The sequence below is a fragment of the Mus pahari genome, chromosome 1, assembly GCF_900095145.1.
Source record: "Mus pahari chromosome 1, PAHARI_EIJ_v1.1, whole genome shotgun sequence".
In the NCBI taxonomy this organism is placed as follows: domain Eukaryota; kingdom Metazoa; phylum Chordata; class Mammalia; order Rodentia; family Muridae; genus Mus; species Mus pahari.
In genome coordinates, this window is record NC_034590.1 from 18,822,748 (window position 1) to 18,836,159 (window position 13,412).

Below are 13,412 nucleotides of genomic sequence, written 5' to 3' on the forward strand. Positions count from 1 at the left end.
TGATGAGGACAAAGCAGAAGCGGGCCTGGGTCTGGGACACTGGCTCCTCTAGATGTCTGCTCTAATGGCCCCGTCCCACGGAGGATGAAGGGAAGACCAGGAACTTGTCTGTGCCCTTGGCTTTGCTCTGAGACAACTGGGTCTTAAGCCTTCCTATGTGAACACATGCCATTTATGGTAGATGACCTAGCCACTGCTGACTGGACCTGGTTCTGTCTGAGGTATCAGGTACAATAATATAGCTAGACCTGGTGGATGTGGGGAACTGTGGCCATCCCTGGTGCTCAGGGCCAAGCTTTCTTTGTGATGGTGGTGGCCACTTGGACCCATCAGAACCTCCCTCTAGGTAGCACAAATGCCAGAACACATAGATGACCTGGGCTAACATTTCTACTCTCCATAGCCCTATAAAGAGTCCCTCTAGGAGACAGTCCTATCATGTCTTCCATTACAGCCCCCAACTCGCTACCCCAGAGCACCCTGACGAGAAACCCTGTTACCAGGGTGTGATGGTTCAAGCCTGCAATCCCAGCATTCAGGAGGCTGATGCAGGAGAATTCTGTGAGTTAAAGGCCAGCTTGGGGTATATAGTGAGTTCTAGGTCTGACTGTGTCTCGGAGCCTCCTAGCCATCTCCTACTCCTGTTATAGCTTGGTCAAGCGCACAAATGTGTGTGTGTGTATGCGTGTGTGTGTGTGTGTGTGTGTGTCCATCTTTGTGTGCATGTGTATGTGTATATGTGTATGGTGTGTGTGCCTGTCTCTGTTTGTGTGCATGTGTGAGCATGTGTCTATATATATATATGTGTGTGTATGTGTAGTGTGTATTGTGTGCATGTGTGTATGGTGTGCACGTGCTGGTGCTGGTGCAGAGATCAAGGGACAGTCTCTAGCGTCAGTTCTCAGCTTCTCTCTTGCTCCTGACAGGGTGTCTTGCTGTCTGCCACTGCATCTGTCCGTCTAGCTGACTCATGAGCTCAGGGATTCTCTGGTCTCCCCCTCCCAATCATCACGGGAGCCCTGCAGGTATAGACACATGTGGTTGCGTGGCTCTTTGTGGGTCCTGCTAACTCAAACTCAGGTCTTCACTCTGGCTCAGCGGCCACTTCACCCACTGAGCCGTCTCCATAGCCCTTTCTTATGGCTTTGAACCTGCTAGCTCTCTCGTTGGTAGTAAATTTTCTCTGATGAATTTTTGTTTGTTTGTTTGTTCATTTGTTTTTCGAGACAGGGTTTCGAGACATGTGTAGCCCTGGCTGTCCTGGAGCTCACTCTGTCGACCAGGCTGCTTTAACTTCTTTGCTACTAGTTGGCTCAGCGTTGGACAGGTTCTTTGCGCTCGATTCCTGTGTGTATCTCTATACACAGGAGACACAGGGTTTTCTGCAGAGGAGAAGGCAAGCCTGGGCTTCTGCTCTGTACGGGTGTCTCTGCACGCCCCAGGGAGACGACAGCTTCCCTGGGGCAGTGGCAGCTCCTTCTGACCCTGAACATTTTTCAGGCTCGGAAAACCCTTGCTACCCTTGGTGTTCGTTCGCCCTCTGTTGCCTGTCAATGCGGCACCAGCTCCGTGAGGAACAGGGCTCATCTTTCCTGCCTACTGGTGTGGATTCATGGAGCCCTGCAACACAGCAGGCTCTCAGGGCACATTTGCACAAGTGGCTGACAAGACGGCTGGATGGTTAAGGGTATATACTGCACTTGAAGAGGATCCCAATTCAGTTCCTACCAACCACATCAAGCAGGTCACAGCTGCCCGTAACGCCAGCTCCAGGGAGATCCACACCACTAGTGTTCAGAGGCACCTGCACTCATGTGCACAATACCCACACATACTTAAAAACAGTGGGAGGGGATATTATTAACAACACTAATCTCTGGGGGTCTGCCGACAGTCAAGGGACCTCCGTGCTCTGTGACCTGCCCCTCACCCATGTCAGATGTCTAGGCTTGCAGGCAGGTGCACTCACTGGAGATGGAGGTGTAGACAGCGAAGGCCCTGAGGCTGGTCATTTCCTTCCTGCGTGTCATCTCCACCCTCGAGCAGAAGATGTTCTCCCACGCATACAGTTTGAGCAGCTTGATGCCCCGGAGCATCTCGTTGGTCTGCTTCAGCCTCTCATTGGAATATTCCTAGGGGCAGGAGTGGTGGCAGGAGTGGATTCAGAGGCAGAGGGGAGACGCTTGTGGCCCCTAGCTCGGCTGAGGAGAGGGCACAAAATCCATGTCCTCACCATCTGCCCAGCTCCTGTCACCACAGGCATGTTTATGGCCAGACTGTTAAGTTCATTTCATAGAAACTGAGGACTGGACTGTGAGTGTAGGGAGGACTATGAGTATGGGGAGGGAGGACTGTGAGTGTGGAGAGGACTAAGAGTGTGGGGAGGATTGATTGTGGGAAGAACTGAGTGTGGGGAGGACTGTGGGTATAGGAAGGACTAAGTATGGAGAGAACTGTGTGGGGAGGACTGTGAGGAGTGTGGGGAGGACTGTATGTGTGGGGAGGGAGGACTGTAAGTGAGTGTAGGGAGGACTATGAGTATGGGAGGAGGCTACTAAGGTGAGGACCAAGGAAGTAGATATGGAGAACAGCAGAGACAGAACATGCATATCCTAGTGCACTCACCAGGGTGCTCCGCTGTGCCTGGGAGAGCTTGGTGGCCACAAAGTACTGTACAGGAGCCAGCAGAATGATGACAGCTGCTCCAATCAAGGCGCTGACCCCAAGGATGTAGTAGAGGAGGATCACACCCACAATGATCTAGAGAAGGTGACAAGGGATGAGCTCTCTGCTCCAGGACTGCCTTGCCAGAGGGCACCGGCAGTACCCTGTCATCAGCTCCTCAGTGCCTGGGTTTTCACAATGCCTTGGGGATGGGGGTAGGGCACAGAAGCAGGTGTGGGAGAGCAAGCTGTGGGCACACATGCAACTGAGGCTCTGGGCTGGAACCAAGGGCGTTTACCAAAGCTACCTCCAGGACTGACTTCCACTCTGGGTCTCCTTTTCCGAGGAGGGTCTGAGACTCCGCCACTTACTGTATTTCTCATTTGCTGAGACTGACATCTCATTGGAAATAAACTACCCAAGAACCAAGGGGCAAACCTGCAGCCCCTGTGCCAGGCAGAGCTGCACAGGCACAGAGAAGGTGCTATGCATTCATGGTCTGGTAGCTTGCTCTACCTACTTACCTATCCACCTATTCACCAATCCACTCATCCATCCATCCACCTATCCATCCTTCCATCCATCCACCCATCCACCTACCCACCCATCTACCCTTCCACCCATCCACCCACCCACTAATCTACCCACCCACCTATTCATTCATCCATCTACTCATCCATCCACCTATCCATCCTTCTATCCATACACCCACCCACCCATCTACCCTTCCACCCATCCACTCATCCATCCCTCTATCCATCCACTCATCCATCCATCCATCCACTAGTCCATCCACCTATCCATCCACTCATCCATCCATCCATCCACTAGTCCATCCACCTATCCATCCACTCATCCATCCATCCATGCATCCATGCATCCATCCACTCATCCATCCATCCATCCATCCATCCATCCATCCATCCATCCATCCATCCATCCAGAGTCTCATATATCCCAGACTGGCCTTGAACTGGCTGTGTAGCTGAAGACAGTCTTGAAGTTCTGATCCTCTTGCCTCCATCTGCAACACTAGGACTACAGTACACTAGGCAAGCACTCTACCAACTGAACTGTATCCTTGCCCACCACCATCTCCTTTTGCTCTACAGGGGATTGAACTCAGGGCCTCTCACATGCTAGGCCAATGCTCTATTACTGACCTACATCATCCAGGCATGCTCTTCTGTATCCTTCCACTTGGCCCATTAAAAAAAATTTTTTTTTGAGATAAGGTCTCACTAAGTTATCTGCGTATGCATCAGGTGCCGAATTACGCTTTAACTCAGGCTAGCCTTCACCTGTAATCCTCTTGGTTTAGTCTCCCAAGTAGCTGGGACTACAGGTCTAGTTTCTGTTGTTTTGAAACAGAGTCTTGTGGCATAGCCCAGGTTTAGCTGGGGCTTGAGAGCGTCCTGCTCAGTCCCACCAGTGCTGGGATTATGATGAAAACCACCATACCTGAGTCTGGTATCTTTCCATTTTTATTGAGCCTGGCAGGTTTTTCTTTGAAATGAGAATTCACTCTGTTTCTAGCTTTATGTAAATGACTACCTACTTATCATTATTCATGGGCGATGTAAATCTCTCTTGCGAGTTCCCGAAGTTCTTGGATGACACTTTTCCAAGCTGTTGTCAAAGACAAGCACCTTTAACGGCATGGCTTACTCTGGAAGAACAGACGTGCTGACCTCCTTAGTTGAAAGAGGAGAGAAAAGAAAGTCTGCAGGTCTTGGCCCTGCACTTCTGCCGGCCTTGTGCCTCAGTTCAAGGATAGAGGAGGCGGGGCTCTGCACTTTTTGTTAACCACCGAAAGCCTCCCAGGTAATGGAGAGGCTGTGGAAGGACCCCGTCACCACGCTCCTCCCCCTGTTTAACTGGCATTAAAAGCTGGCACAGTGGGTAGAGGACCATGTTAAGAGATAAATCTCCTAGTTGATTGCTCTACCAATACCTTCCTGGGAGTCCTGCCAGGCACAACCCTTCTTACATAAGCTGTGCTCGCACGGAGGCAGCCAGGGTGTCCTTCAGTCGGTGTGGTTCTGCTAGACTCTAAGAAACCTTCTAGGGTACCCAGTATCATTTGCAGGGTTTTCAGGTGGACCTTCACCAACTCCAGGGTCTCACCCTTCAGTTCGGCTGTTCTGAAACTTGAGGCAATCCTCCTGCCTTAGCCTCCCAAGTTCTGGGAGCTCAAGTGTACACTAGTACACCAAGTGTACTACAAGTATATACTAGTCCACCAAAATGCTACTTTAAAAAAAAATGTGTGTGATTTGAAAAAAGATTGTAAATGAGGAAGAGTGAATTTGGACCCAGGACCCCAACCAGGTGGGGTTTCCTTGCCGTGAGGCTAAGATTATATCATGTGTGTGTTGTGTGTGTGAGGTGGGGTGGGGGTTGGGGGTGGCTAGGAGCTAACCTAGGGCTCACACATGCCAACCTGAGCTACATCCCAGCCTTCACTTCTTGATAGGAATTCACACTAGCAATTTTTGTGTGCTGGTCTATTACGTAAGCATGAAGGCGCAGTCTCTGATGTATTAAAAATGAATATCAGTTGGGCCTGGTGCCGTGCACTAATAGTTTTAGCCACTCAGAAGACTGAGTTAAGAAATGGCATGAACTCAGGACCTTAGGGCTAGCCTGGGCAAAAGAAGGGCAAGACCCTGTTTCAAATAACTTCAACGGAGTGGCATTGAACTCACTCCATAGCTGCGGATGAGCCTGAAGTCCCAATCCTCCTGCCTCCACAACCATCCCTGGTTTATGTGGTACTGGTGATGAATTCAGGTATCACACACTCTAGGCAATAACACTACCAGCTGTGCTACACCCCAAATCCCTACAGCACAGTTTTTAGCATTTACAAAACTGTTCTTTGTTTGACACTCCTACTGGCCATTCAAAGTTGGCTACGTTTTCCAATGTCTTAATGGTGGTACCTGCTCTGATCACTGAGAGATGTACAGATGGGCCTGCAGTGCATGAGACACTGGGGACACTGCATGGATAGGCCCCAGAGGATGGAAGATGCAGGTGAACACGCAACGGACACAGGTAGCGTCTGGTTTTGTGTCCTACTGTCTCCCTCGATGCCCTCCCCTGACAGGAGGGTCCCCCAGCACAATCTGATACCTGTACTGGCATGGCCCAGAGGTTTGGGCACAGGAAGAAAAACCACATGAGCTGGTTTGTGTCGATGGCCACCAGGTTGCAGATCTGCCCAGCCGTCATCTCCCCCATTGACAGGTTGGAAGTAGACAAGTGCATGATCTTATTGTAAATCTTGGTCTAGGAGCGAGAGCAGAGAGCTTCACATCTGTCATCATTGCCATCTCTGTCACCACCCACATCTGGAAAGGGTCGCATGTAGGCTTCTCTGACATCCCTACAGGGCCCTAGAGCAGCTCTGTAAGGGACTCTGTCATTCTAACATCGCGATGATCTACACCATGGATAATAAGCCAAAGGGCAGGAATCCAAGGCAGCAGCAGCTACCTCCCCAGCAAGCGTGACCTCTCCCTCAGGGACGAGACGTAATTAGCTCCTAAATCTTAAAAGCGGGTCTTCACATCTACTTGCGTTCTTGATTTACTGGGGACCAGGGCAGAGCACATTAAAGACATAAAAATGAGGACTCAAGAAGCAGCCTGTTTTAGTGTGTCACCTCCACCCTGGGGCCAAGTCACTGAGCCTTGGAACAAAGCAAGGGTCAGCCTACAGCATACCTCAAGTGAGATCCGTCACAAGGGTCCGTCGCCCGCACCATCCCTAGAAATGCAGCCACCCAGAAAATCTCCACAGGGCAACATGGAGGGTAATGGCTGCCCGTGGGCTTAGACCTGAAAGCTTTATGTGCCTGTCGCTGGCACCTTCCAGAAAGATTGTATTTTCAGCTACATGCTCTGGAACAAGGAAGAATTCTGTCTTGTCTTAAATGGCCACAGGGTGCCTGCCCTTGGACACAATTGCTCTGCACTTCGGCTGCAAAGCCTTTAATCCGTAGTTTGTGTTAAGCCCGGCTTGCTTTTGCTTGTGGGTCAGGTTTTCTGAGAGCGTGGGCGTCTTCTGTGTCTTTTCTGAGGTTTATACACAGCAGGGGGAACGCTGGAAATAATGGTGATATTTTTGGACAAATTTATGCACTTTCTATGGGCTTCCTGGCTATGTGAAATTAAGCCTTAGAGGCTAACCAGCAACTTTCACTGAAATACAGGCATAAATAACCTGTTAAATAGAGCAACACTTACATACGTGTGATGGTGGTGTATGTGCGTGCATGTGTGTGCATGTACGTGTGTGTGTGTGTGTGTGTGCACGTGTGCGCACACGCGCGCGCGTATGTGTAATTTAGGAATTCTGCTTGGTAACTTACAGGTTTTCATCTATGAGGGCACATTTTCTGTAGGTAACTTTCTGGAAATCTTTTAAAGGAACGAGGTCTTTTAGGTCTACTTCATTTCCATAATGTATGCTGTCATTTCCTTCTTGTGGCACATGAATTAATCTCTCTGGTTAATGTAAGAGATTCAGTTTGATTTAAAAAAAAAAAACAACTACAGGCTGATATATTAAAAACCCATTTGGGGACTCTTTTAGCATAATTGGAAAATACTGGGCTGCTGTGTGATTTATGACACACACATAGGAAGCAGATCTGATGACAAGACTATCCAACCACAAAATTGGTTGTGGTGGCACAAGCTCGCCTGTTGTTGGAGGGCCAACGTTGGGGTTTACACATGGTTTGGTTCTTCTTAGCTCTGCATCTCCCTTGAACCTGTGAGGGTCTTGGTTTATCATGAACATAATCACCCTTCCCACTTGCTGATATCCTTGAGCAAATTCTGTTTTCTCCATGGAAACCCACTGAAGCTGGACAGCATCATCTGCACATCTACATCATCAATACAGGCTATCAAGAGGTCCAGAGCTGCGGCTGGTGTGGGCCCAGTCCAAGCCCAACCTTCCTCTTCTCACCAGCTCCTTTCCAGCATCACCTCTGAATGACTTGCACAGGATCAGCCCGTGCTCCTGACACCGCAGAATATGTTTGTAAAAATAACAATGACAACAACAACAACAACAAAAAACTATAGGGAAGTAATGCCCAACATCTAATCTTTCTGCAAAATAGTTTTGATGGATGAGGCAGCTTTGGGACTCCATACAGCTTTGTGAAAATCAACAGGGATGGCAGAATCGGCCTCACCCTCTTCTTTGCACAAGGAGGATGCCAATCGGGGGACATGGGGTCTCAGATAAGTGTACAGCTGCTGCACCTCCCAGGATTGGTGTGAACACGGACAAGCTTCTAGGCCACGTGATCTGTCCCCACTCGGGGTCCTCCATGCAAGCCCCAAGCTCAAGTCCTCATGGAAGCACTAGGGCATGGGGCACCTCTCCTCCATCCCAAGGGGCTTGGCATCCTCTGCAGGGCTCTGTGCCCTTTCTGGCTTTCATCATCCTGCCAATCAATTCTACAAAAGCTTAGATCTATATGTCATAAATCTCTCATCAGGGCCCCCAAGATTTAAGAGCTCAAATGGACCTTAGCTGCCTTGCTGATCCATTATGTTGATAGGTTCGCGTTGCTGCCCCTAAATAGACTATCTTCTAGGCCTCCAGAATTAAAGATGGATTCTGAGACCACAGTGTGTGCTCCGTGGGAGAGAACCCTGCAATCGACTGGCGATGCCTGCCACTTTCAAGAGTGGGGAGCAACCAACCGCTGAGCAGCTGACAACTTGTGTCAGCCTAGTCCAAGGCGGAACCAGAGCTACCATGGCTTCCAAGCCCCAAGATGCCTCCCACTCTCCACCACACAGCCAATAGTCAGTTCTAAATCTGGGGGAGAGCACCAAAAATAAACATCCCGGCAGGACTCTTCTGATCTGAAGGGAGCATAAAGCAGGCCTGCTTCGAGAGTAAAAGAGTTATGACCCCCAGTACCTGGATTGCCCCTCTCAGGTTAATCCCGGTTTCAATGGCGACGTAGTATGAGGCTTGCAGGAACGTCCTCTGCAGCAGGAGGGCCAGGAACAGAAGTACAGCCAAGACGTAGGCGTTGCCCAGGAACTCTTGGGACGAGACGAAGTACACCCCGAGAAACTGTGTCTGCAGGACAGAGAAGACCAGTGGTGGCTGTCACGCCCCCGGAGGAGCGACTCCTGTCCCGCTGTTACAGCTGGAGTACTCCCTCCGTGCTGGCAAGGCCTGCAGCGATTCTTTGTAAATAAAAACCAGGAACGAGGGAGCTGGGATCAGTTGGTCAATGACTTGCTGTGCGGGCGTGAGGGTCTGAGTCCAATTCCTGGCACCCACATCAGAAAGCTGGGTGTAGCAGCGTGTGATTCCCAGCGCTGGGGAGATGGGAGGGGAGAGTGCCTAGGGGTAGCTGGCCAGCCAGTAGCTGAATCAGTGAGCTCTCTGTTCAGTGTGAAATCCTCTCTCATAAAATAAGACAGAGTTGGTAGATGGATCAACACACACACACACACACACACACACACACACACACACACACACGAAGGCATGCTCCTCGACTGATAAATCCAACTCTACTTCCATCATCTTCCCACTTGAGGGACCAGAACAAGGCTCAATCCTAACCCCAGGCAAGCGTGACTCTCAGCAGCTCTTCCTCTATGCCCCTGGGAGTTTTCTCTGAATGGAACAAGAATAAATAGAGCAGATCACAGGGAGCCCAAACGGAACAGCTCCAGCAAATGGCATAATACGTTCTCTGCCTCTGAAACGGAACCAACAGCCTGCTGAGCAGTGACTTCTGGGCCGGGGGAGGGGAGGGACCCGGTGTGGACTGTGGGAAAGATGGGAAGGAAGTGATCGCAACCGCTGAGAACACTTGGGCAGCCCTAGCCCCTCGGGCTCCCAGGACCTTCTTTTAAGTTTAAGTCATCCTCTTTGCACTCCAGAAAGACCCCAGATCATAATCAGGGGAAAACATTCTGCCTTTGTGCTGAAGGGCTCAGTAAGCATCACCCTGCCTGTTTCCAAATCCAGCATCCCTGGCTCCCGGGAAGACTTTGAACTTGATGGGCCACCACCCTCTCGCATGACTACTCCAATCTTCCCATGAAGATTGGGCTCTCACCTTTCTGACACTGCCCCTGACAGGGGACATTTGCAAGGATGTGGGAGGTGCTACAGGGCAGACAGTGATGGGAACAAAATGAGAAGAAACCCAAGATCGTGACCTTGGTAGTGACCAGGCCAACTCGGGAAGGGCTCTCACGAGTCTTTTCCGAGAATCAAGAGTTTCTGGATCTTGGCTTAGGGGCCAAGATGGTGGGAGACCTCACTTTCTAGAATAGTGATGTTCAGCCTGCGCAATGCTTCAACCCTTTAATACAGTTCCTCATGTTGGCGTGACCTCCAACCATAACATTTTCCCATTACTATTTCAGAGCTGTAATTTTGCTACTGTTATGAATTGTAATGTAAATATCTGATATACAAGATCTTTGACTTGTGACCCCCAAAGGGTCTTGGCCCACAGGTTGAGAACTGGTGCCATAGAGTACCACAGGTGACTTGTGTATCGGCCTTCACAGCCCATGGAGCCACCTGGTCCTGTCCACAGCTACTTCCCCAAAGCTCCACAGGTCAGACACCTCTTGATTGTGGGCAGCAAAAAATAGGCACAGAGAGCCAATGTGAGATGCTCTAAGGTAGGCCCTGCTGGGGTCCAGAGCTGTTGAGTCACATGACACTTGCCAAATCACCAAGTGGTGTGTGTGTGTGTGTGTGTGTGTGTGTGTGAAAGGCTGAAAGGTAGGGAAACGCTAGAGGCAGCAGTACCTGACCGAATGGGTTGGAAGGGGTGACAGATAAGACGTTAGAAAGCATGATTCCCTGTTGTTCTGGCATCCTGTGAGCAAGGTATCATCCGGGTCTCTGCTTTCCACATGAGGAAAGAGTTTCATCGTGGTGAAGTGGCTAGCCCAAGGTTGTGTGCTAGTTAGAGACATGTGAACTCAGACATTCATGATGCTGAAACACCAGCCCAGACCTGCTGTCTAGACCTGGAGTCACACTTTGACAGGTGACTGTCATCAACAGACTTATGGCTGGTGGCAGATGGAAACATGCCCACTTGGCTGGTACTAGATTAAAATAATCCAGGCACCATGGGTTCAGGGAAACTCAGCTCTGTCCAACACTTCATATCCCAGCATCCTCTCAGAAACCCAGCTCTGGAGAACAGAAAGCGTTGTTTTAAAGCCAAGCACAGTATCACTATCATCCTCACTAATGTAACTAAGTAATGGCTGTGCACACAAAGACGGCAGAGCGCCTGTTTCTGAATCACATCATGGGACAGGGTGCAAAAGCTGTGCCATGTTCAGCCACAGGGACTGTTAGGGACGCTGAGGTACTCATGGGAACATGATGCACCAAGATCCCTGTTCACCATGATGGAGAACCATGACCCGCTCGCTCTGCCACCAGCACCATCATACACCCAGGCTGTGGCACAAGTGGGGCAATCAACTGAGCACACATGTTGGCCGGATAGGGGAGTCCTCTCAAACGCACTGGTCCACAGTGTACATTTTAAAACAAAGCAACAGAGAACCCCTTTTGTAGCTCGAAGATGGAGCCTCCAGCCCTCCTCCCCCAGACGCACACACTCTAGGACTAAAGATCACATTGCTATGGATAAAGAAACTTGTGCCCTATTCAAAGCAGAATTACTGTCATTAGGTCTGTCACAGAGTTGTGGGTAGATATCTTTTTAGTGCAGCTTTAAAGGGGTGGAGCCAGAACGTCTAGGTTTTTGTGAAGACGTGGGTACACAAGGCCTGTGAAGCACCTCTGTGGTATGAAGTGTGGCATCCAGGTGGGGACAAGTGGACCACCCTTTGCTACACAGTGAGTCGGAGTCCATCCCGTGCAACACAAATCCCTGTCTCAAAACATGAAGAAAAGGAATAAATGGGCACCAGATCAGGCAAGGGGCCTAAGAAGGGAGACCCTGGTGATGTCAGCCCAAAGGCCCGTGGCCAGAGAGAAGAGACCAGGACCACAGCTCAACATCTGAGACGGAAGCCGAAAGCTTTGGAAGATCTTAGGCCCTAGACTTCTGTTTTCGCAAGCTATTTGTGAGTTGATAGTTAAATAAATAGTCTTTTTAAAAACATAGATACATTTTAACTTATTTTGTGCACGCACAGGTGCCACAGCATACATGTGAGGTCAGAAAGCAACCTGGGGGAATTAGTTCTCTCTCGCAACCATGTGGGTCCCAGGGATAAGTTTAGGCCACCTGACTTGGCAGCAGGCAGCTTTATTCATTACCCATCTCTATGGCCCTAACTATTCCTTTAAACGAATCAGTGCATAGGCTCTCCATGTCCCACACTGTCATCCGGCAGTGGACGCCTGCAGTGGCCACTAAAAGCACTGGACTGATTACAGAGGTGGCTGAGGCAGCAGGACTAGGATGGGACAATCCTGATGCTGCCCGACTGGGGCATGACTCAAAAGGTCCTTCCCGGTCCTCTGGAGAATAAAGAGGGTCCCTGGGCTCTCTCTGTTTGAGTGAGGTTAAAAGGTGGATCATCTGTCCTGGAGGGCCTGAGTAAAAGCTAGAAGTGATCTCAGGCCACCATGGGCAGCGCCCTGTCCCCACCTGTCACATGTGCACACCCACCATTCCCCACCTGACATGGAGGTTCATATATGTTAGAGATGAGCCGTACCTGAGTTTAACACCAGACTATCAGCCATGGTGTCTCTAAAGAAGCCCCTCACCCTCTCTGAGTCTCCCTTTCCTCCCCTGTAAAACACTGGTTAAGGGATTCCGCTACAGAGCCTTGTGGAACCATGTGCCAATGGCTTCCCAAAGCATTAGAAGTCTGTGTGTGACCACTGCTGCAATCAGTGCTGGCTACTGAACGCAATGCCTGTGTATGCCAGCCAAATACTCTGCCCTGACTGGCCTGGAACTTGTGGTGATCCTCCTGCTTCTGATTCCTGAGTGCATGTGGTAATGATTTCATTCTTCACTGAAGTATCATTTCCCATAGTGGTATGTGTGTATGTGTGTGTGTGTGTGTGTGTGTGTGTGTGTGTAATATGTGTGTATAGTATGTGTGTGTGTGGTATGTAGTGTGTGTAGTATGTGTGGAATGTGTGTGGTGTATAGTGTGTTTGTAGTGTGTGTGGTGTGTGTGGTGTATACATGTACTGTGGTATATATGTGTAGTGTGTGTGTATGTGTGTGTGATATGGTGTGTAGTGTGTGTGCAGTGGTTGTATGTAGTGTATGTACATGTGTGTATGGTGCTGTGGCTTGAATCCCGAGTTTCATGTATGCTAAGTGTACACTCTGCCACTGAGCTACAGCCCACCCCACCTGGGAGGCTCTCATGGTGGCAACAGAGACAAGGGGCATCTAACACAACCGGGGAGGGCTTCCTGGAGGAGGAGACCCAAAGCTGAAGCATGAAAGCCGCCACTTCAGGCACTTTGTGAACACTGGCACAAAGAGGCCACTGGCACACTGACATTCCAACCCCACAGAAACAGCGAGACATTAATGATCATCAAGCCACCCAGAGTGAGAGCCACAAATAACCCAGTGAGGGGGGAGGGGGAGAGAGGAAGAATAGCAATAAGAATGGGAGTGGGGTGGGGAGGACACATACACACACACACACGGGGGGGGGAGAAAGAGAGAGAGAGAGAGAGAGAGAGAGAGAGAGAGAGAGAGAGAGAGA

At 50.1% G+C, this 13,412-nt stretch overlaps 1 protein-coding gene across 2 annotated transcripts in view; it reads right to left on the bottom strand.

The window, feature by feature from the left end:
* The window catches only part of Abcc8 (ATP binding cassette subfamily C member 8), a 72,772-nt gene that overhangs the window by 41,102 nt on the left and 18,258 nt on the right, over window positions 1-13,412 (bottom strand). For both annotated transcript variants that reach the window (XM_021197796.1, XM_021197813.2), the window contains exons 7-10: window positions 8,620-8,784; window positions 5,803-5,958; window positions 2,626-2,760; window positions 1,970-2,132 (exon numbers count right to left, since the gene is read on the bottom strand). In XM_021197796.1, coding sequence (XP_021053455.1) covers window positions 1,970-2,132; window positions 2,626-2,760; window positions 5,803-5,958; window positions 8,620-8,784 — 619 coding nt within the window. The remainder of the gene's footprint in view (window positions 1-1,969; window positions 2,133-2,625; window positions 2,761-5,802; window positions 5,959-8,619; window positions 8,785-13,412) is intronic.